The 23,550-nt window shown below is 35.2% G+C and overlaps 2 protein-coding genes and 1 non-coding gene across 3 annotated transcripts in view; 1 reads left to right on the forward strand and 2 right to left on the reverse strand.

Annotated features, from left to right (window-relative positions):
• LOC136804271 (bridge-like lipid transfer protein family member 2) overlaps window positions 1-23,550 on the reverse strand; it is a 54,224-nt gene that overhangs the window by 26,255 nt on the left and 4,419 nt on the right. Inside the window, exons 12-40 of the mRNA XM_067060979.1 lie at window positions 23,311-23,426; window positions 22,939-23,006; window positions 22,386-22,537; window positions 21,910-22,073; window positions 21,471-21,495; window positions 20,859-21,030; window positions 20,373-20,547; window positions 19,849-19,905; window positions 19,026-19,156; window positions 16,166-16,267; window positions 15,575-15,683; window positions 15,203-15,335; window positions 13,879-13,990; window positions 13,458-13,543; window positions 11,577-11,646; window positions 11,165-11,263; window positions 10,596-10,655; window positions 10,161-10,257; window positions 9,638-9,708; window positions 8,827-8,966; window positions 8,193-8,265; window positions 7,765-7,861; window positions 7,304-7,402; window positions 6,762-6,833; window positions 6,064-6,119; window positions 5,363-5,501; window positions 4,555-4,651; window positions 4,039-4,123; window positions 3,694-3,774 (exon numbers count right to left, since the gene is read on the reverse strand). Coding sequence (XP_066917080.1) covers window positions 3,694-3,774; window positions 4,039-4,123; window positions 4,555-4,651; window positions 5,363-5,501; window positions 6,064-6,119; window positions 6,762-6,833; window positions 7,304-7,402; window positions 7,765-7,861; window positions 8,193-8,265; window positions 8,827-8,966; window positions 9,638-9,708; window positions 10,161-10,257; window positions 10,596-10,655; window positions 11,165-11,263; window positions 11,577-11,646; window positions 13,458-13,543; window positions 13,879-13,990; window positions 15,203-15,335; window positions 15,575-15,683; window positions 16,166-16,267; window positions 19,026-19,156; window positions 19,849-19,905; window positions 20,373-20,547; window positions 20,859-21,030; window positions 21,471-21,495; window positions 21,910-22,073; window positions 22,386-22,537; window positions 22,939-23,006; window positions 23,311-23,426 — 2,938 coding nt within the window. The remainder of the gene's footprint in view (window positions 1-3,693; window positions 3,775-4,038; window positions 4,124-4,554; window positions 4,652-5,362; window positions 5,502-6,063; window positions 6,120-6,761; window positions 6,834-7,303; window positions 7,403-7,764; window positions 7,862-8,192; window positions 8,266-8,826; window positions 8,967-9,637; window positions 9,709-10,160; window positions 10,258-10,595; window positions 10,656-11,164; window positions 11,264-11,576; window positions 11,647-13,457; window positions 13,544-13,878; window positions 13,991-15,202; window positions 15,336-15,574; window positions 15,684-16,165; window positions 16,268-19,025; window positions 19,157-19,848; window positions 19,906-20,372; window positions 20,548-20,858; window positions 21,031-21,470; window positions 21,496-21,909; window positions 22,074-22,385; window positions 22,538-22,938; window positions 23,007-23,310; window positions 23,427-23,550) is intronic.
• On the forward strand, window positions 473-3,443 carry LOC136804291 (TNF receptor-associated factor 3-like). Its single transcript, XM_067061002.1, has 6 exons — window positions 473-706; window positions 809-845; window positions 1,370-1,474; window positions 2,109-2,183; window positions 2,494-2,568; window positions 2,731-3,443. Exons 1-6 carry the CDS (start codon window positions 489-491, stop codon window positions 3,250-3,252), a joined length of 1,032 nt encoding a protein of 343 aa, XP_066917103.1. The 5' UTR covers window positions 473-488; the 3' UTR covers window positions 3,253-3,443.
• On the reverse strand, window positions 16,912-16,984 carry Trnaa-ggc (transfer RNA alanine (anticodon GGC)). Its single transcript has one exon. It is a non-coding gene; the product is annotated as a tRNA-Ala (tRNA).

Below are 23,550 nucleotides of genomic sequence, written 5' to 3' on the forward strand. Positions count from 1 at the left end.
AAAACTGAATTAGAGTTATGATTAATTCATTCCCTTAGCTATGCAACAGTAATTTTTGAATTAAACTAAATTTGACACAAATTGGAAAGAAATCTTTCAGTGTATAATATCAACAGGGTGTTAGTTAAGTAAATCGATTTTACTGTTTAAAATCCATGTTGACCCGGTGGTAGGTAGCAATTAATATAGATTGTTGTTTTGGTCCTGCGTAGGTCTAAAAAAAGGTAAGAATGCGTTCCTAAATCTACAATATTTGGAACTATAATTCGCTACGATAAGTTACTTCTTTATTTCTCCATATTTTGCTCGAAGCTGTTTCTTTCTTGAGCACTTTGCGATTCTATTTATTTCACTGAGTCTACAATATATAAATAAATTTAATTCATAATTTTGAATGTTTCTTTAAATTTTGTGAAACTTTTAAGCCATACAAATAAGGAATCTTCGCACCTATCCAACTCTTTTTTTAAAGTTTAAGAGAATCTGAAATGGCAGCTTGCAACCCTAACGAGCTTGGATTCGACGTTATATTTGCATGGGAAGATGGGAAAGATGACCAGAATCAAAATGCTCAGATTGATGGAGCTATAAACCGCGATGACATCACATGTGTAATATGTCTTTTGGTTTTGAGAGAGCCTGTACAAGCAGTGGATTGCGGACATCGTTTTTGTACAAAATGTATTGGAGAATTTCATCTGATTAAGTAAGAAACTTTTTAATTTTAGGAACAAAATCTGTAAATCGAACTGATTGTTGATGTTCACAGTCTTTAAATCTCAAAACATTTTTGTGCTTTCTATTTTAGCCCAGGAAAATGTCCGAAAGATTGGCAAGATATCCAGGTTAGTTGTACTTTCACTCTACAGTTATATGGGAGGGGGGGGGGTTTCAGGGGGTACCCGATTCCGCAATTCCGCCAATTTTTTCTCCAATTTCCGTCAAACCGTCTTAAATTGAACCAAAATTCCGTCACTGAAAATTCCTTTGAAATTCAATATTTTTGTCGAAAATTCCGCAAATTTGGAATATCTTTTACCAATTCCGAAATACCGCAATTTTTTTTGCTAAATTCCGTTTTTCCGCACTAAAATTGTCTAATTTTCCGTCTCCGTCAGAGAACCCAATTTCCGTAATTCCGTCTAAATTTTCGCCAAATTCGCCGTCCGAAAAAAGGGCCGATTCCGCTCCTCCTTATATTGAAATGAAAGAAATATTAAAGGGGATTATCAACGAAAAGAAGCGACAAAAACAATTAAGAAATCCCATTACTCTCAGGTACCTAATAGAGGTTGGAATAAGTGGGGGAGTTGGACGACTATTAGGTACCCGAGAGTAAGAACGCATACCGTACCTTTAAAATTTTCAGGTTTTCCCAGACGTTGGAAAAAAGAGAGAAATTTTGAGTCTGAAAATCCGATGTAAAAATTTTACCGTTGGTTGCACGTGGCAAAACGAACTCCGTGAGCAAAAGGTATTGAAATGACATTTGGATTTTTTTTTTGGCCATAGACTACGTAGTTTGATCACCATACTTGCATTGTAGGATCTCGTAGATTTTTTGACACAGTTATCAAATACAGGGTGTGTCTTATAATAATATAGTTTTACAAATTCGCAGGCCACCGTGTGGACACATGGGCCTCTATGAATCGCTCATACATTCGGGTTAATTATTTACATTGTTATAATATAGACAGGTATGCAACAATAGTGACACTTTCAATCATATTCAAACTTTTTATCTTTCCATGCCACACTAAGGGTCTCTTTAAATTCTTCAACTGAGGATGAGTTGACTACTTCTGAAGGCAGACTATTCCACTGCTTAATGCCCCGATAGTATAGGGAGTTACTCTGCGGACCGCGAACACCGTCGTTTCCAAAGATTACTACTAATTCAGAGTCGTGCGTTCTCATAGATCTTCCTCGCTGGTTACATTTCTTAGGGACGCAAGATTTGTCATAGTGTCTTAGCAAGGGTTAAACGCCCTTATTTTCAACTTTTGACTGTGATTTTCTATTGATAATTTTGCAGTGTTGATGGGCCACAACAAGGACGAAATTATAAATTGTTACTTCTTCACTGTCCATTGTTATCATCTTAGGGACACCTGGAGAAATGTGGATACGAATCAGTGGCTTGCCAATTAGAATGCGGAGAATTCGTGTTGCGTAAAAATGTAAGTAGATCTTAGGCTCAAACGTTTTAGGAGCTACGCTGTACAAGTTCTAGTGTAAAAGGAATCGATCTAAGTATGATGAAGCAATTTCGTATAATATTTTATAGGAAAACGAGGCTTAATTTAAAACCTGGGAATGAATTAAGAACAACCCCGACCAAAGAACATTTAGGCATGAAAATAATTAAGAAGAACAGCCGAGCCGCATGCAGCATTTACTGGTTCTTATAAAAAAAGAAGCATGAACTAAATGTTAAAAGTAAAAAGTATTCAAATCTTGTCTGTTTTATCCTCCTCTATCCTCTACTAGATGCAAAACCATGTGGATACACTTTGCCCGATTGTGTTTCCTTGTGAATATCAAGAATTTGGATGCACGTTTAAGGTAGTTTTGATTGTTTTTTGTCAGTTTTGCTCTGGAAAATGATCGTTACTTAAAAATCTGCTACTGTTCGTTCAGACATTTAAAGGGTCCCATTAATTCAAACTTCAATTAGTTAATGGTAGAGTATGTAAGTTTAAATAGAAACATTGACCATCTTTTTAGGGAACAAAGATGTTATTGAACGATCACATGGCAAACAATATGGGTACTCACATGTCCTTTGAAATGAAGTACCAAATTCAAAAAGTGAAAGACGAGTTCAACAAGCAATTGACAGCCAAAAATCAGGAAATGGTTCGAGTGAAAAATGAAATGAAACAGTTGGGAAAAGATCTTGAAAAGATCAAAACAACAAATGAAGAGCTCGTAGAAGACTTAAAAGCAAAAGGGAAGCAAATTGGCGTTCTGACAGAAAGGCTAAAAACCATCGAGGAACTTAAAGAGGAAGTTGAGCACAACGAAAAGAAAATTGAAGATGTCAAAAAGGAAATTGACCAAACACTGGAAAAGAACAACAAAGATTTGGCCTTAGAAATAAATGATCAATTACAAGAAAAGTGTAACGCTAACATTTTGATGCACCAGAAAATCCAAAACAATTTAAAAGAATTGCAAGCTAAACTAGCACAACAAAATAAATTAACAGTAGGGATTTTGGCATTACCATGCTGTCCATTTTACTGAAAAATTGAGAATTTCAAAGAACAGTTTGAAGCCGTTAAACAAACCAATAAAAAAAAAGTTTCGCCAAACTTTTTGACAGCTGGAGGTTATTATGGGGTAATGGAGCTGTATTTGAATGGATACAAGAACGCTAAATTTAGAGATATTTCGATATTTTTCCAATCATTAGCTGGACCCTACGACAACCACCTAAATTGGCCTATGCAATTTGCATGTCTAAAATTTACACTTTTTATAAACGGTAAAGCGATTCATTCGGTTATTTCGGGGCTCGATGGTGATTTATGGAAGGAAGGGACAAGACTTGGGCCAAAGCTTGGATTTAATCAAAACCTCGTTAAAAACGTTACCGCTGAAGATGAGGTTGCTTTCATGTTTGATATGGAATAAATTAATTGTTTTTAATTTTGTATAAAAATTAATTTTAAAATAAAAACATACCTTATTTTTCTTGGCAGAGGTTTCCAAACACAAATTCATGTCCAGATTTTTTGAACGGAAATTTGAAAATGAGTCGTGCTTCTAAAAGTCAATGTGATAAACAACGTAAAAAATAAATTACAGGATTTTAATAGTTCCAAGTAGGCTTTTTTAATCATACTTTATATTTTACCGGTATTAAAATTCTCTTTTCAATCAATAAATATTGAATTCTATTGAATGATTGGATAGGTTTTTGAGATTGAAATATTAAGTACGCAACGAGTTTTTACTTTATATAAATTTTTTTTCAGCTTCTTTTGGGACACACCCGTATACTTCAAGTACAGAAAATATAAGACATACCTTTGATGTCACGTGATTAGGATGTGTTGGATAGACGTTGTGATGGTCGTTCGGATCTCCCTTACATAGCCAGTTCAATTTCACTCTGAAAATAAGAAAATAGCAGATAGTTAGTCTCCGCTAGTCTAGCTACATCTAAGATTAAAGAAGTTGGTTAGCTCTAGAATTCATACTACAGCTTGACGCTTTCTAATTCGATTATCAAGGGGAATTGGATTTTTATCGAATAAGGGAGCGTGAACGAATAGTAGAGCGTTGTTTATGAATGTTTCTTGTTGACTGTGATTTTTGATTTTAATATTAAGACGTCAAATTAGAAAACGTCAACTGTAGCAAAGCACATATACATTTGACGCTATCTAGTTCGATTTCCAAGGAAATCGAATTTGCATCGAATAGGATAGGGTATACAATACTAAGGTGTCTCCTTAAAAACAATAAGCTAGCGACACATCTCGTTTCCATTCTAAACGAGAAACTTTAAATTTCAAAATTTGTGCGATGTATTCGACGTACGAGAAGTTGAAGTCAGGGAAATGCATGACACGGGAATCATCATATTTCGAAGCTGTCCTCATCAGCAGATCAAAATCACCATCAACGACGATGTTCCCTGTAGAAGAAATAGGTCTTTCGAGGTTAGTAAATCAAAAAGAAGGAACAGAAATAGCGTTGCGTTCTATATTCATGCATCCTTAAGAACACCCCTGTATCAGTGATTCGGTGGGTTTCACCCCGGTGGATAATCCGGTGAAAAAACTGCCAAAAATGGCCTAACATCTAGCCCCGGTTGAATAATGAGTAAGTCTCTACCCCCAGTCAAAAATTGCATTAATTAGGGGCGACCCGCAGTCAAAATCGAAGAAAATACATATTAGTGGATTATAGAAAACCAAATTTACCAGCGCTTTGAAATGAATTTGTTTTCTCTGCCCTGGTGAAAATCGAGTTAAAAGTGAGCCTCAGTGAGCTTTTGAGGTCTCCAATTCTAAGCCGGTGAAAATAATGTTTTTTTATAGCCAACCCGGTTGATTTGAGAACTTCTACAGGGTCACTGACACAGGGGTGTTTAAGATAAAAGAAGTTGTTTCATGTTGCTTTGGGCAATGATGAAAGTCAAGTTTACAATGCAGCCACAGGAACTTTTTTTCTGGAATTTGTAAAAGCATAGTGTAAATAGAGTATTAACAATTTCTTTAATTGGAGCTTGTATTTTCCGATATTTTCATTCGTTTCATCTAAGTAAGTAAGTCTGCGACCACAGTGAGTCAGAGGCGACCTACTTAGACAGATCGGTAATTGTAAAGGGAATTATCCATCTTACCATTGGTCCACTCTATGGTAGCAGCATTCCATTCAATTTTCAATGTTTCTGTGGTATTATAAGGGTCAGTTGATGCGCTCAACAAGATATTCCAATATGCAATGTCTGCTCGAAGTTTGCCGTGAAGCAATATCCGTATCTGAGGAGAAGGCAAAACGTTAACCGATTAAAAGGATAATGCAATTTTCATGAGAAGAATTGTTAGGGCATTCCAGAGGGGTATGGAGGGTATGTTATGTCAAGCTCATTTTTGACTAGATGCTCAAGGTGCGATGGCCAAGCGATCAAAGGCGTCAGCGTTTCAAACCAGCGATTCGAGGCTTGAATCCCCGCTCCTTCCAAATGTTCCGTTCAGTTCATAGATAGCCAAGCCGACTGACCGTGGACCTCGTGAAAACAATCGAAAGACTGCCTAAAAGGCCTAGATTACTGGGCTATCCACGTGAAATATCTCTATACCACTACGACCCATGCATCATTTGATAGGTCCCATAGAGGTGGCTCGATCGGGAATAGACTCAAAACTGTTGTTAAAGCTTTCTCGGAATTGCTTCATAGTTCCTAGATACCAATGTCCTTTACATATCCTATTGATTGCTTCATAAGCTTCTGAAAATGAACAGACACCCTAGCTCCCTTGACGAAAACGAGGCTAGGTGACTATTCACAGTGTTTCAATAATTTGAATAATGAAAACTTACCTTATCCCAAAATGGTAGTGGTATACTCGGATCGACACTCGCTTTACTCAATAATTCTAAATGCAAAAAAATTGCGAAAATAAAAGTTTTCGTTTTAAATTTTAGTATTTTAGATAAACGTTGCTTTAAATCAACTTCTTTCTTTTTCTTACTAGAAATGCCTCTCATATACATCAATTCAATTGTTCCACATGTGTGTCAATTCGATATAAAGACCCTACAACTAAAATGGACGATTAAGCAAATAATATCGACCTACTCTTAGGTTCCAAATAAAAGGGGGGGGGGTTGAAAAATTTTCAAAATTTTAATAAACGGGGGGGGGGGGCTAATTGCCGGGGGCTGGAAATTGTAATTACGAAAACCCAAAAATAAGGTAAATATAGGCTAAAATCAGGCTATTTAGAGCAGAATAAGGGACCTCTTTGAAAGTTGAAAAAAAAATCAAAAATTAATAAACAGGGGTAAAATTAACAAGCAGGGGGGCCCATTTATTTGGAATCTAAGAGTGTGTAACTAAACGAAATCTTTAGCCCAAGTTTGAAAAAGAATAATTGATTTTTAAGAAGAAACGCTTTGAATCGCAATATCCTAGTATTTAATTGATACATTTCTAGATGTGCAACCTATAAAAAACAACAACTTTTCAATATTCAGGGATAACATTTCTAAAAAACTAAATAAGGAATTGAACCTACCAAAAGCTTGCGAGGCCATAGCGAGAGTAGGCTCGTAATTAGCTCCCCAAGCTATCTGACAATTGTTCATATCTAGAAAATGATAAGAGTGACAGAGTGGAGGATATATGTTATAAAAATAGTAGAAATTATGAATATTTGCACACCCCCTTCTCACAGACCCAGTAGGATTTCTTTAACCCGTGGGATAAAAACAACGGATCGAAACTCGATGGGATTGATATTCTCACTTTTTTTATGGCTGGGATTTCAATTCTTTTGTTTTCAAGTCAGAAAATTCAGAGGGGATTGGAAAAATAGTAAATATTTTGCAGCAAGGATTGGTTTATTTGATCATTTTAAGTTAGGAAAAAAATTGGACTATAATTTTCCACTGGGAACCATATTTTGGCCCATTTTTCCAGTGGGAAGGGGTCCCAGTGGGTCTGTGAGAAGGGGGTGTATTTTAACGAGAGTTATTTCGGTCATTTTGTTCAACATGCAACGGAGCTGAGTCTTTTTAAGCTACCAGTCAATTTCATAAAACAGCGAAGTAAACTTACCCCATTTGAGGTCGTAGTAGAATTTGAGAGGCGGCATGTTCTTAACTACAGTTAAATCGTCCCAAGGTGCACCGATTTTGATAGTCGCTTTCCGCGTAGCTAGTGAAAAAGGGAGGAAAAACACGTGTTAGAATATTCTGAAAAAAAGCCGAAATTTCCTTGATTTCGCGTAGATTTTAATTTCGGAATGAATCTATGAAGTGTTTTTATCGTGTTTTTTTTGCATAATAAATTTGAATATGAACATTTCGCATGGATCTATTTCCGAGATTCAGCAACCTCATTAGAGATTAGATTTCGTGGGGTCTATTTTCACGAATACGCATAATTTAATCTCACAAAAGTTAAAATACTACACTACTCTTGTCATTCGAATTACCAAGTGACTGAAATATCTGTGCAAAATGAGCATTGATTAAAAACATTTCCGGACATGAAGAATGTCTTAAAGCACTCCTTACCTCTTCGCACGCCACAAGCTTCCGAACCAATCAACATCCCTCTCGTTGAGAAAGACTCCAATGTTAACAAAGGGACAGGGTAATCACGTAATTCAATCTAAAAGAAAAATGAAAACAGATGAAAGAAAAGATCTACTTTTCAATTGATTCAGACGTTAAAGGGAACTAAGTAAAAAAATTTATTATGAAGCCCTTTTAAAATGATTTCGTGTTCATCCATTCCGGACCGGTGGGCTGCCGAGCGACCTGTGAATGATCCAATCTTTACGAAACCATCGATATCAGCTCGTTGAAAAGAGTAATTTTGAGTGGATATGGGGAGCCTTACCTACTAAAACGAGCAACGACGTCTAATTGGGTTTCATTTTTAAAAATTCCATTTTTCGTTCCCGAAAGGGACCAAATAAACGGCGAGAGAATTTTCTTACGGTCAATTGTTCGATTTTTCCGGTGGTCATTCGACACCAAAGTGTTGTGAACTGAATATCATCTGGAATTGGACTGTAAAGGGTGAAGACAGTAATTGTTAACCTTAATTATTGTTAAGCGTTTGCTTACGTTCAAAACGCTTTGAAGGGAAGGAAAATTCACTTAAACTGTACGTATGGGCGGAGAAATTCCCAAAAGAGAGGCTTACGAACGATTTGTCGTAAGGTCTTAAGTAAGATTTTATGCATGTGAAAAAAGCTTTAAAAGTAACATTCTTCGTTGATTTAAAATGACTAGTGATTCAAGAAAAAGTTGGTCACACAGCTTTACTTGTAGAAGATTGAAATGGATGAATTGACGAATTTCAAGTTTTAAAGAGTTTTAAAGTTCCGTCAGATTAAATACCCAGTAAGTCGGGGACAGCATGAGGTACTGTTACCATGACAATCTTAAAGGTCGAGTCACTGGCCTGAGAATGTATCAAGGACAGCACCTTAAAAAGTGGGAAACTTCTACCCTCCACTTGGAAACTACTTTCATGCTTTTTAAAAGTATGTGACTCCATGCTCGATTGAATAAAAATGTAATCTTTCATCGAAATCATTTGTTCCCTTAAGAAATAAAATTTCACACCTATCAGAATCCAGCGTTGCCATGTGTTTCAAAACATTTGAACGACCATGCAGTGATTCGTCAGCAAACACTGCCAATTGAAGTCCTTTCAATGCTGTCCGGAATAACACTTTTCTGATCGGACGGTCCTCGTACATTTCCTAAGAGAAGAAATTAATTAAAGAAACCACAACACGGCCATTCCAGAGGAAGGGGTACGTTACGTCACGTTAATTTTTGACCGGATACCGCCAATAGGGACCTAAGAGCGCCACGCCCCGTGTACCATTTCAACGTACCCATAGAGGCGGTTCAATCGGGCATAAATTCCAATCGTGGTCGATAATACCTCAGAATAGCCCAACAGAGAATTAGATTCTATATCATTTTAAGATAATGATAGAAAACAGGGGTTTGTTCATATAATGAATGCAACGTAAAAAGACTTTATCTATTTATTTAATGAATCGCTTTAAAATGCATCGTTCTAGCTTCTGTTTCAAAAATAGACCATTCCGTTAAAATTTCCATACAGGGGGTGGACGTACCTTTTTAAGGCAAAAAAAGATTCTTAGATAGATTCTGTGGATACCCCCTGGAAAATGGCAATATTCGCAAAAGAAGCCTTGGAAAAATTCTTTTCAAACCTTAAAAGTAAGGGTGGACGAGCTAAAATGAGTCTTTTACGCTGGAAATTTTAGAATAAAGTTTTAGCTCCTGGAAAAATGAAAAAATAGACCCCCTGGAAATTCTTCTCCAACTACCCCCTGGAAATGTTCGTCCACTCCCCCCCTGTATGGATATAAAATGGAATGACCCAATAAACTTTTACCTTTGATCTTTCGATGTAAATTTGTGCGCTTCTCTCCAATAGTTGTCTCCTCAGTTCATCCAACTTTTTGCCTGGAAATGTTGGAAATTACAGAATGAATGTATGATTAAATAAAGCCCTTCAAGGATATACCATCTGACACGATGTTCCATTAATATAGGAAATTCAAATTAGTTTCTCCTATTTTATTGCATGAACTGTAGTTTGCACAAAAGAATATCAAACTCACTGATTGTCAATATACGCAGTTATCATCCAATCAGAGTTTGTTTATTTGATATTCTTTCTGTAAATTACACGGAATAATTCGGGATATAACGTCTACGTCTAGAGATTATCAGGCGGAATTCGAAAAATAGAAGTAAAAATCCCTTTGGTTTATATTAACTACCTTAACGGTCCTTTTTACGCCGAACCTTAATGGCTAGCGTAATAATTGCCGGCGTAATAATGACCGACGTGAAAGGAGCCAGCGCTAAATTGGGAACGGCATAAAAAGGGCTATTCTAATACGACAACTAACCGGATAACATGGTGCCTTTTTCAGACTTGATCTGTTCCAGTTTCTTTTCCAACTTCTGGACACGTTCAATCGACTGTTCAATCTCGTCACTCAAAAGCTTAAAAAAGAAAAATTGAAATTGAAATTTTTGAATTTGGGATTTCGAGCCATAACACAAAAAATACTCAGTATTTTCTTTCAACTCGAATCAATTTGTTCCATGATCGAAAAATAAACAACAAAGATATAAGTTTTCAAATTTTGTACCAATAAACAATGATTTTAATAAGTCTCTCTCATTCTTTATAAGAGGAAGCTACAGCCCAGTATTGATCCAATCAAGTGCAAGGCCAACCAGACGTTCCAAATTGGTATTCAACAAATTGTAAAACAAGGGACCAATGGCACTTACACTAAATAAAAATACAAAAAAATATAGGGATGAGCTAGACGTACCATGTAGTTATCCCCTAGGCGAACTTCAAATGGATCATCGTCAAATTGAATAGATGCATACTAAATAAGAAATGTCGATAAAATATTTTTGGATATCAGATATCAGATATCAGATATCATTGGGGATAGGAGGTCTCAAATTAAGCGTTCAGTGACTAAACAAAGAGCTCCCCCTGGTCAAAAATCGTAACAAAGTATTTAAAGTTGAGTACATCACGCTAAAATAGAGCCTGTACAAAGACCCGATATCTACGGCTAATTTCAAAATTCATTGCCGTAGAGGGTCTGTTGTCATTGTCTTTTCTCATTTGAGATATTTCGAACCGACCGCTGCGATAGGGTGCGGTTGAGAGATGGGAGACGACGAGAGAAGTGTTACTATTTATAGATCATACTTCATCTTAGAAGTTTCCGTACGGGAATTCTTTTATCAAACAGACAATGCGCATAGAGTGTACTACGAGTTATAAGGTTAAAAGGTAAACGTGAGATACATTCTGGTATAGAGTAACTAAAATAGAGCCTCTTGATGGCTTCTTTAAAAGAAATCATCACAAAAAGAAGCTTACGTCACAAGCGATAGTAAAATCAGGTGGTAATTTTTCCACGTAATCTTTCGGTTTTGGCTTCTTGTGCAACAATTTCAACATCTTGATCACCACTTGAAACTGAAAAAAAAAAAGATATTCGTTCGGTAATATAATGTTTAAAGAATCCACTTCTAAAAGACAAATATCAATAGTTTTCTACGTGACTCAGACCGTCACCAGGGTGCGATAGGTAAAGTTTCTACCGTAATTTATAATGACTAGTAAAAAAAGTGGTTGATTATTTGTCGGAAACAATTACTGTGAGTTTTCTCGTATTCTATACACCGATACCAATTTGATTTAATTTAAGTTGTTTAGAAAGTTGTTTACAATTTAGGAATGCCCTTCTAAAAAATTTCCTTTCATCAAAAGATAGTAAATATAAGAGTACCTTTTCTAGTGATTCAGCGAAATCAAACTGATAGGGAAACCAAATCCCAATGCTTCGGATGTGAACACTCCTGTAAGATACAATACACACAGGGGTTCAAAGCAAAGCTTTTCTTCTAAGACAGAAAATTAGCCGAAAATCTTCTTCGATATCTTTTGATGGAACCTTTTCATAAATTACGTCAAGAACATCACTTGCCTCGCTTTCAAACAATTACCATGGTTATTATTGTCCCTTGAGACATTAAATTTTTTTTATAAATAGAAAGTAGTTTTGATAAAATCCGCTGGAAGTTAATCACCATGTCAATAATTTCAAAACGAGGCAAGTGATGTTCGTGACGTAATTTATGAAAAGATCTGTTAATATCTTTTGATGGAATAATATTTTTCAGTGTTGCTGATTTAAGATTGGAGTTTCATTCAAATGATGATTATGGCGCTATTCTACAAGGATGTTTTTCTTCCTCATTTTTCTTCTATTTTATTGAACGAATTTTGATAAACAAATTAGTGGAAGATATATAGGCGCATTTAAATATCTTTCCAACAATACCAACCTTTTCTTTTTATCATACGACAAAAGCTTGGAAAGTTATGGAAACACTGCACACTTTCAAAAATGAAAACACTGCACACCTTTTTGACACAGACTTTAGTCATTATCGCTCTAGCAAATATCTTCCAATAAGGCCAAGCCTCGAAAAATGATTATCAACTATAGTACCAATCATCAACTAAAGCAGATTGGATACAAGACTATCATTTTATTAAAACATATGTCCTTCTATTTCTAACATGTCAAAAAACACGCTGCTTGATATGTCCTTCTATTTCTAACATGTCAAAAAACACGCTGCTTGATATGTCCTTCTATTTCTAACCTATTGTTGGCTTTAAGAGAGGCAAAAGCCTCAAAGACCTTCTTGTTCGATCTAAACTCTCAAAACCGAAGAAGGCAGGCGGCCAATCTGAGGCATGTCAAAAAACACGCTGCTTGATATGTCCTTCTATTTCTAAAACAAAATCTTTTAGGAGCTCGATAACATCTGAGGAGTATGAAATTAGGTCTCACCTGAACTGCGATTCCGAGAATGTTATCTACCTCGTGACATGTAAATCATGTCAAAAACAATACGTAGGTAGTACTGTAAAATTTAGAAACAGGTTTAATAACTACAAAGCCTGTTATCGGAAATGCAGTGCGGGTGAGACAGCCCCGCAAATGTCATTTCACTCTCATTTTTGTCAGGAGGGTCATAATGGTATGGAGGACTGGGAATTTACACTGATAGATCAGTCCCAGAATGAGCAGAGTCTTCGGGTACGCGAAGATTTCTGGATAAATAAACTCCAGACATTTGATCCTCAGGGCTTGAATGAGAGGGAAGTGACAATTGATTACGGCTAGGTTGACTCTTTTTTGTTTATTCTCTTTTGTTCCTTTCCATTAGGGATTTCAATTTATAAAACTGATTTGATTTTTAACAGATTTTTAACGCACATCATTTTCTATTATTTATTCTCTGGAGTGTAATTTATTTCTTTTAACCCTAATTGTACATTACAAACGTCATTTTAATAATTTTCTTACTTTTTATTACTTAATCACTTTTTAAATTGTCAATAGGCCTTTTATTTTTTCCCTGGTGTATATAGCGATATGTTTAAAAACCTTGTCAAAGAAATTCATTTTTATGTTGAGAAAGGCCTTTTGGCCGAAATATTCATGCAAAAAAGACGTGTTGTTTTTGATCAGTTATTATGTATACACTCTTCATAGACGAAGAAAATTGGTTTTATTTTGACAAGATATTTTATTAAAATATGTGGTAGAAACTGAGAAAAGCCAAATTGGATTTGAGTTGAAAAGTTTTCATACCAAAGATTATTTGAAGGGTTTATCAAATTCATGTGTTGCCTCTCAGTCACATATTTATTGGCTGGCTGTTGTTGTACTTGAATGTTCTGAAAAATAAAGAGAACATTTGATTTAATTAATCTGGTTCACCCCACTGATCAGGAATTTAACTAATTCGGTCGAATTTTTTGCCTACAGACGTTAACCTTAGTTTTATGAGTTTCAGACCTACGTTGAAAATATTTTTCTAGAAACATAGGCTTTTGAGGGACAAAAAACGTGGGATTTTTACTATTTTCAGAATCCTTAGAGAACTGAAATTAACAGATTACCAAAAGGATTCATATTTTCAATAAAGTTAAAATTTTGAAGTGGAAATTTGTTTCTTCTTCTATGCCAAAAGTACTCAATGAGAGCTGAAAAAAAGTTGAGATTATCAAACCTGAAATTCAAAGACATCGACGCCATCAAAAGCAATCTTCAGATCAGGACATTCCACTTTCTTTTCTTCAGGTGAAAAAGTTACTTTGATGATCTTCGACGTCACACCAAAACTGAAGAAAGAAAACAGGTTAATAAATTTGAATAAACTTTTTGGGATAGGTTTTCAGTTACAGGATTCGTTTCTAGTGAAAGAGGGTCTTTCAGTTTATGACTTAATTATATGGTTGATTACATTTAGCTTAGATTTGTAAGGGACGAGCGGGGTGATAAATCCGTAATAACCCCGCTTTTTTGTAATCGCCCTGATGTAAACAAGAATTTCAATTGGTTGAAAAGTATCGTATGATATCTTCAGAGCATTTTTATTGGTTAACAAAATATCGCACAAAATTTTTAAGCAAATCTAGATAAGAGTGTCAATCAAGTGTTTTTTATAGTTTCGAATGTTTTTATAAGTTTCGAAAAAAAACAAAAAAAAACCGATTGATTGTTCTTCAATTCTTTTTTTGACCATATAATTAACGCGGAATAACATGGTATTCTCAGGGCTATTTTGAAATGTTTTCAATGAAACGAGGGGTTATTAATCCCAAATCACCCTCTAAACCATGTTATTACTAGTACAAATACTAGCCTCGTTCCTAATCTGTATTATCAACCTTTTGTCTACAACCCTAGTGATTTATAAGTGGTGCCTGCTTAAGAGGAAACGAAGAATAAACGTTATAGAATTTAACACTCTGAGCAGTACTGATGACACCAGAATATGTGACCCCCCAAGCAATTTGGAGTACATTAAAAATGAGACCGGTCTTGGTGCGGACAGATCGATAAAATGTGGCGAAAAGATTACCGTGCGGTAAAATGATACCTTTGTATCTACCAGAAATTATCCAAAAATCTTTCCTAGAAATTCCATTCAAACGCACTTGATCGGTCACTAAAGAGCACCATTAGAATGAGTGCGGTATTCAGTGCGGTCATGGTGCGGACATTTTTGTTTTTATTATTTTGCTTGTTTGAACTCGAGGTTGAAATTCTTACGGCAATCGAAAGAAATATAAACAAACGGCGGGGACCGCACCATCGTCCGCTTTCGTCGGTACTTTGTCCGCACGGACCATACGGTACTGTGCGGTCTTCTGGCCACTTTTTTCAGCTTTTAGTCGCGCAATTAACCAGTCCAAAAGCGGCAGAGGCATGACCGCACCAATACCGGTTTCATTTTTAATGTACTCCAAATCGCTTGGGGGGGTCACATATATCCTCGCATAGTACAAAGAAAAACCTAGAATACACGAGGACAAAGTTGAAAAAGTTACCTGTGGCCAGGAGCTGTTGCCAGCTGGATAGATACGTCAGAGACTGCAATATTGATTTCGAACAGAGTTCTATTTGTGTGTTGCGGTGGCATTGATTGTTCATTCTTAACTGCGTGACTCGTAGATTTCATCTCTGAAAATCAAAACATTATCTATAATAACTACACTATCTTATTTATGAAAATAGCATAATTGCTTTCATAGTTTTTTCGGCAACAGGTACAATTCAACTTTATAATACTGCGTTCTCCTTAAAATAACAACTCTAAGAAACTTTAAATTATGGATCAAAGTTTATAATGGAAGACAATTTTCGCACGACAATAAACTCTGGCTAAACATCGGTAATGGGGAATCTCATAGATTACAAACCTTTCAAAGACTCCATAAGGATTTCCACTTCTTTAATTTGTTCATACAAAGCCATATGAAGATCAGGTCTCCACTCAACGTCTGTTCGACACATACTCAAATCTACGACCTAGAGGATAATGTAGAAAATAAAATTGAATCATGTATTACATACAAAAAGTATATAGCTGATAACGTCACTTTATAAAGAAAAAAGTTTTGATACTTTGATTTTTAAACACGAAGAAAACAGGATTCAAATGAGCATTCTATCTTTATAGAAATCCCTTCTAAAATTCAAAGTTTTCCTCCTAAAGCCCCTGTGATAATCTTAACGATATCTTATATCTCATACGTGTCTATAGATATTATCAGGCCGTTCTAAAGAGACGACTCTAGAGGACCGGGTATCCTCTACAAAGGCAAACCAGTCATTAAATGTATTATAAATCTCTCCTGAAAATATCATCTTAACAAATTCACAGATCCCAAGAAGTAGTTTCATTCCCACAAATTGTGAAGTAATTTCCGAAAGATTGATTCAAAGATTGATTGTTCCATGAAAAAGAATCATGTTCTGACACTTTAAAACAATTCTCCAGAAAAACTTACGACAGTGTTTTGTTCAGTACTGGTGAAGCACGTGGTGACCTCTGGAAGATTCAACAAATTGTTCTTGTATCGTGATGATTCGAAACAATAATACGAATCACCCTGAAAAGTTATGAACAAAATTCATGGTACAACAAGGAGTGGGTAATGACCGAGAGGTCTATGACGTCGACACCGCAAACCAGGTGTTCTGGGTCAAAGCCCCCGGATAGGTTTTAGCTGTCTGAACGTGGCCCAATGGAAACGATCACGATTAAAACTCCTAGAACACTTGACTGTGTGAAATCAAGTGCGTATTACTTATGGGTAATGAATCAACGGATCCTGCACTAATGTACTTCCCAGTTTTCTCAAAGGTAACGAATCGAGTGGGGATTGAACTCGCGACCTCTCGCTTGCCGGGCGATTGCTCTCCCAACTGCGCTATCGGTTCGTTGCTATTACACTAGTTCGTAGTAGACGAGGGGAGCGACGTGCTCAATGTTCACCATCCGGTACCTGAATTCTACGAATCAATGGAATTGCCACGGTCCGAGACACAGCTAGTGTCCAATCTCCAACCAACCCGCTAACTTTGAGAGAACTGTTAAGCTATGTACATTGGGGAGAGGCATTAGCCCAATGGAGCCCCGATTTCGGACAACTAGTCCATCAACAGTCACTGTGTGAAATCAAGTGCGTATTACTTATGGGTAATGAATCAACGGATCCTGCACTAATGTACTTCCCAGTTTTCTCAAAGGTAACGAATCGAGTGGGGATTGAACCCACGACCTCTCGCTTGCCGGGCGATTGCTCTCCCAACTGCGCTATCGGTTCGTTGCTATTACACTAGTTCGTAGTAGACGACACAGGAAAAAATTTTCGATTTCCAAGGTTGGAAATTTCAAGTTTTCTTAGTTGGAAAAAAGATAAAATCCAATGGAAAATCCAACCTGAAAATGTGGGACATTCTCCAAGGTTGAAAATTTTGCATTTTCCATGGCTCGGAATATTTTTAAATTCAGGTTGAAAAAAGCCAAAATCCAAATTTAACAAGGTTGGAATTTTCGTAAATCCAGGTTGAAAAAAGTCAAAATCCAAATTTAATAAGGTTGGAATTTTTTAAAATTCAGTTGGAGAAAAGCCAAAATCCAAGCTTAAACAAGGTTGGAATTTTCGAAAATCGAGGTTGAAAAAGCCAAAATCCAAATTTAACAAGGTTGGAATTTTTTAAAATTCACGTTGAAAAAAGCCAAAATCCAAATTTAACAAGGTTGGAATTTTCGTAAATCCAGGTTGAAAAAAGCCAAAATCCAAATTTAACAAGGTTGGAATTTTTTAAAATTCACGTTGAAAAAAGCCAAAATCCAAAAAGTGATGGCAGAGATGTGGAAAAGAGATCTTAAACAAGGTTTTTGTTTTTGTAAACAGTCACTCGCTAGCCTAGGCTCGATGGCTCCCGGTCAATCTCTCGTTATTGTTCGCACAGATACGTGGTTGATCTTAGATCACTCACACAGCTCAGCAGGGCGCTATTTGAAACTATGACACAAGTACCCTATGTGCTTCACTGTGCGAACTCACTGCGATTGACCGAGGCCGCTCCGAAGAGACGCCTCACCTGACGGAAACTTACAGCTTGACTGCTCACATTATAACCTAATATCTAGGTTGGCTATATATCAAAACAGTTTTGAGCGAAAAATCGCTTGTGGTTTTCCCAAGGACATGCGCAGAAAATGGTTAGAAAAACGTAATTTCCACATGGATTTTTAACGTTTTCCAAACTGTTTGGAAAAACACAAATTTCAAACCCAAAAAGTCTAGTTTTCCAATCGAAAGAGTTTCAATTTCACAAAAATGTATTTTCCACATGGATTTTTAACGTTTTCCAAACTGTTTGGAGAAACACAAATTTCCAACCCAAAAGTCTAGTTTTCCAATCGAAAGAGTTTCAATTTCACAAAAATGTAATTTCCACATGGATTTTTAACGTTTTCCAAACTGTTTGGAGAAACACAAATTTCCAACCCAAAAAGTCTAGTTTTCCAATCGAAAGAGTTTCAATTTCACAAAAATGTAATTTCCACATGGATTTTTAACGTTTTCCAAACTGTTTGGAGAAACACAAATTTCCAACCCAAAAAGTCTAATTTTCCAAGAAAGGGTCTCAATCTTAGAAAAATGTAATTTCCACATGGATTTTTAACGTTTTCCAAACTGTTTGGGAGAAACACAAATTTCCGACCCAAAAAGTCTAGTTTTTCAACTTGAGGTATCAAATTTACTAAAATATGTATTTTCACATCGATTTTTGACCTTTTTTTTCAATTCCCAAACTGTTTGGAAAATAAAAATTTCCCACCCAAAAAGTCATGTTTTCCAACCAGCCTTGGAAAATTGTCATTTCTACATGGTTTTTTTTCACTTGATTTTTCAAGGGCATTGATTTATTCTACAAAACCTATGGGTAATTTACGTTTTCCAAATCAGCTTAAGGTAATCGCTCAAATTTTCAACCTTCAATTATAAAACCAAAATTTCCAACCCAAAAATATTGAATTTCCAACCTTGGAAATCGAAAGTTTTTTCCTGTGCGAGGGGAGCGACGTGCTCAATGTTCACCATCCGGTACCTGAATTCTACGAATCAATGGAATTGCCACGAACCGAGACACAGCTAGTGTCCACTTGACTGTGCATATAGAATATCAAGAACAAAACAAAATAAGAAATAAAACAAAGTGGTCAGATTTTCTAAGTGGATTAAAAAATTCAAACCAAAAATCTTAATTTCAGTTGACAACCAACCAAACCAAAATTTCATCATTCATCTAGCATTAACTAACTTGTAATTAACAGTCAAGACAATGCTTTACCGTTTTCAGCTGTTGAAGCTCAGTGAGTTGAGACAGAATCAATCCCTTGGCCTCACCCATCATCTGTTTTTGACTTGTCCCACTGGCAATGTTCACTGCATCAAACTTCAACAGTAGTGAATTGTAACCACCTTTAAAACGAAAAGAAAATTTGAAGATTGTAACCTTCCATAGGAAGAGAATCTTTTTTGTTTTCTACGGAATGGTTATGATAGATCAAATCAACAGCTTAATAAATTCTATTGATGATTGTAAATTCTTCATCAATTGGCTGTTTTGTGATAAGGAAGTTCTTTCGATGATTCTATTGCTGTAAAAAAGTATCGATAAAATCTTTTGTGGAAAGGTCCGCAAAATGAAAAAGAAAAGGAAAAATTAGGGTCCCCACTACTTTCATGTCCTGTTCAGTTCATACTGGCAAAATTCAGTTGGCCATAAACCATGGTTAAAATCAAAGATTATTTAACTTGCTAAAACGAAATATCAACCCGAATCTATCAATACTTATAATATTATAATATAGAATATTATCAGAGCTATCAAAAAGATGTAAATTTCTCTTTCAGAAAAAATAATGCTGAATACAGTTTAAAATGAGGTGAAATTTTTTGTGGGGGGGGGGGGTGGTTAATCTTTGAAAACTAGTAGTTAAAATAGAAGGAATTCCAAACGGAGCTTACAAATTAAGTTCAATAAAAAGGGATCTTTCACACAAGGTAGTTGAGCCTTCTCAACAAGGTTGATCCTCTTCAACAAGGAGTATATGGTTTTATTCATAAGAAAAGTCCATAATGTGACAAGTGATTATGGAGAGATGTCATACCTTCTTTATCACCAAGTGAAAAGATGTTGATGTTTGTTGTCTCAACTTCCACATCGTCTGAAAGATACACAAAATTTACAGAGAACAAGATGTTTTAACGATCATAAAAGTGGAAGCTTTTCTAGGCTGCACGCATCCCCTCTGATATGCTTTGATATAGGGGCTCCGTATCGTCAACAATATTTCCATCCTAACTTATCCCTGTCTTTTCTTTTTTGATTATGCGTCATAGCAATACAACAACTTCTTTTTTACTTTGTTCAATGAATGAAAATTCATAATTATGAAAATCAACAACACAATGACTTCATTTTTTACCTTCTTTGATTGGATGTGACGAAATTATGTAAATTCATGGAACTTTTGGTTACCCCCGAATTTGGGGTAACTGTCAGACGGGAATTTCATACACGATATATCAAAATCATCATCGTCATATCCTGCCAAGGGAGCTTATTTTGATAAAAACATCTTTGATTAAATTTACCATCTAAAGAATTTACCATCTATTTTTTAATACTTACACATGAAATTTGACTTAGATTTTTCTGTAGCATTATGAACTTTTGCTTTAGAAGAAGAGGGACTGGACACAAGGGAAGATAGATTCTTCAGTGCAAATCCCATTGCTAATGACCATTCAGTTGAAATGTAGGTCACTTTTGATTTACAGACAACATTGTTGGCTTCAAGTTCGCACTAAAAGAAATTGGAGTGAATGTTTATTAAGAGTTGGCAATGTTAGCTGTAAAAGTGTGCTTTTACACATGTTACTTAAAACATTGTAAGGTTTAGTTATTTTAATTTTTTGAATACAAAATTATTGTGATCCTTTATCTTCAAAATAGAACTAAATGAGAAATAAATGAAATGTTAAGATCAAGAATATCCAGAATATAGAAATATTTGAAGTTGCGTTTTAAAAATCCTAAAAATTTGTGGTTGGAATATAAAAAGGTCATACATAATGTTGACATATCAATACATGAAATCATTATACGTAAACATACATTCAAATTCAATTTTCCCAGTTCAAATAACCTTCCCCATGCATGTCGTTCAGAGGATGGTAGACAAGCTGGCTGGTCATCTTCTAGTTGGCAAGGTAGTGAAGAGTGGTTCTCTGGTAATATTGTTCCAATATTGACATAGACGTATAGGTCGTTCAATGCAAGATTTGATCTAAAAGAAAACATTTCAAAGTAATTATATAACATTTTTTCTGTCGATATTATACAAGTTAGTTCATGTAATGTTTCCAGCTCACCCAAATAGAGACTTATACACATGCGTAATTTGCCGTTCTTTTAAACCACATGAAATTTGTCGTTCTTTAGAAATTAGTTGATCTTTTTGTCGCTTTTTTATAGTTATTTGTCGCTCTTTTTAGATGGTCTGAAAACGTTAGATGAACAGTCTCATACCAATCAATTATGAAACATCTGTACACCCATCTAGAATGAAAATGTGGAGTGTCGACTGCTACAACTGGTCCCTATTATACAATTATTATGATCTTTCAAGTTTTTCTTAGATATCTCAAGATCAGATCTGGAGAAGTACAAAGTCCAGCAGTTTTAACTACAAGAACATTACAAGGAAAATGTTTGTGTAAAACTCACATTATTTGATTGCAACTCAAACCGTCTGAAAAAGTAAAAAAAAATGAATGGTAAAATCAATTCTAGAATACTCAATTCATTTCAAGGTTAATAGTGAAAAATTTGAAGGTTCAATCCAGAGGGGGTAGATAATGTCGTTCTAAATTCAAGGCCTGGTAAACATCAAAATTTAGAACACCATGGAGTAGATGCAAACTGCAAAGGTATCAACTTTGATATAATAGCTTTATTGAAGAGAAAAGTATTTCGAGCAGGATTCTGATAAGGTTGCCACTATACTGAAAGTACCAGTGAGACTTCCCCTGGCACACTTTTTCCAAAAAAGCCGAGTAACTAAGTAAACAGTCTGATTGCACACCTGAAATAATAACCTGGTTCTCCTTACTTCCAATAATCCACTTGGGCAGAAATAAGATACCAATAATGTTGGAAAACATACCCTTTGCTAACTTGACATTTAATCCACCAAGGTAAAGAGAAGAAAGTGGTGGTGCCAATAGCTCTTCTAAACTTCGATAAAGATCGCAAGAGCAATTCTCAAAAGATATATTGACATTGAAAACTGGTAGTGCTTGAATCACAAATGGTTTCTTCTCAGCTTTTCTATAATGAAAGAAAATTATTTATAAGACAATAATTTTTTCAACAAACTACCTTCGTGTTCAGGTTAATCTTATAAAACATAGAAAGAAGTCGTGTTTTTTAAAAGCAATATAATTTTTTTTTATAAAAGAACAATTTAGTAAGGAAGAACAGGCTCAAAAAGGTTAAAATTCTCCACCAACCATGAACTCCCCCCCCAGGAAAGTTTCAGCAGTAAAAAAGATTCAAGCTTTATTCAGCGATCAATCATTTTTTTCAGTACCAGAGGTTTAAAAAACAGATTATCTAAACTATTCAAGAATTATCACATACTTTTTGATAACTCTTTCTGGTGAGTCTGTAGTATTATTGAGTCCTTTAAAATGATTTTGCCAACCCATAACTTCGTTGTATACAAAATCGAAATGACAGTTGTCTATTTTACAATCATAAGAAATCTTTGGTAACTCTTCTTCAAGGTTTATCTGAAGAGAAAGTTATGAACATTAAAAATGAGATGATGATTTGAAATTTAACAGAGAAAGTATGAGATCTCTAATTCTAGAACTCTATTGAACAGACAGTTAGTATAACAAGAAATTTAAAATATAATACATTGTTATATCTTTTGACAGTTTTTAATAACCCTATTGCCCAACAATGTGAAAAATACAGCTGTAAATTTTATATCATTTTGATAATGTTTCGAATAAAATTGTTAAAATTTTACTAAATCTTGTAGAAACTTTCACAATTGAATCTTCAGATAAAATCAAGCCAGTCTTGAGAGTAAACCCAAGTTTTTTCATAAAAGAAGAATTCCGTCCTCTTATTTGAGATATTTAAAAAAATGAAAATGAAAAATATTGCGTTTGTTATATTATACCTTTAACTGACTGAATACTTTCTTCAACAATATCAGTTTGCAATGGTTGGTGCCATTTACTGCAAAACCTGAAAACAAAGTATAAAATAACAATCTAAAATATAGTTTTCAATCTTTATTCTGCTGGTAGGCGCGACCAAATTGATTAGTTGTTTTAAGGGCTCAACCGAGACACGTAAGTGAAACTTAAGTCAAGAGGTGAAGTATATAAATGAAAGAATAAACAAACAATTGCGTGGTATTTCTTCATAGGGATTGGCAGCTTGGTGGTAATGTATTTTGCAGATATAAATATAAAAAACAACACATAAATAATTGTTGCAAACAATCCAGAAAAAGTGCAACGCAGTTTTTAGAAAAATCTCATCTCACCAAGAATATCTAATGACGTTTCATATTCGTTAGTCATGATTCTTTCCCATGAAAAGATACAATGGCAATCCAATTGTAACTGATGCCCATCCTCTACTTTCTCTAGTATGGTTGTCCTGAAAGGATATTCAAGAAAGCATTCTCAAAACAGCTTTTTGTTTCAAAAGGAATAGACCAGCAAATCCCCAATTGAATGAGGAATTTTATGATAAAGCACAAAAACATCTCCTTGAAGATCTT

The sequence above is a fragment of the Clytia hemisphaerica genome, unplaced genomic scaffold (assembly GCF_902728285.1).
Source record: "Clytia hemisphaerica strain Z4C2 unplaced genomic scaffold, Clytia hemisphaerica genome assembly, whole genome shotgun sequence".
Classification (NCBI taxonomy): Eukaryota; Metazoa; Cnidaria; class Hydrozoa; order Leptothecata; family Clytiidae; genus Clytia; species Clytia hemisphaerica.

Coding starts and splice junctions, on each gene's coding strand:
- LOC136804291 (XM_067061002.1), top strand. CDS start 489: ATGGCAGCTTGCAACCCTAACGAGCTTGGATTCGACGTTATATTTGCA. Junction 1,475..2,108: donor ACGAACTCCGTGAGCAAAAG/GTATTGAAATGA, acceptor TTATCATCTTAG/GGACACCTGGAGAAATGTGG. Junction 2,569..2,730: donor AATTTGGATGCACGTTTAAG/GTAGTTTTGATT, acceptor CCATCTTTTTAG/GGAACAAAGATGTTATTGAA.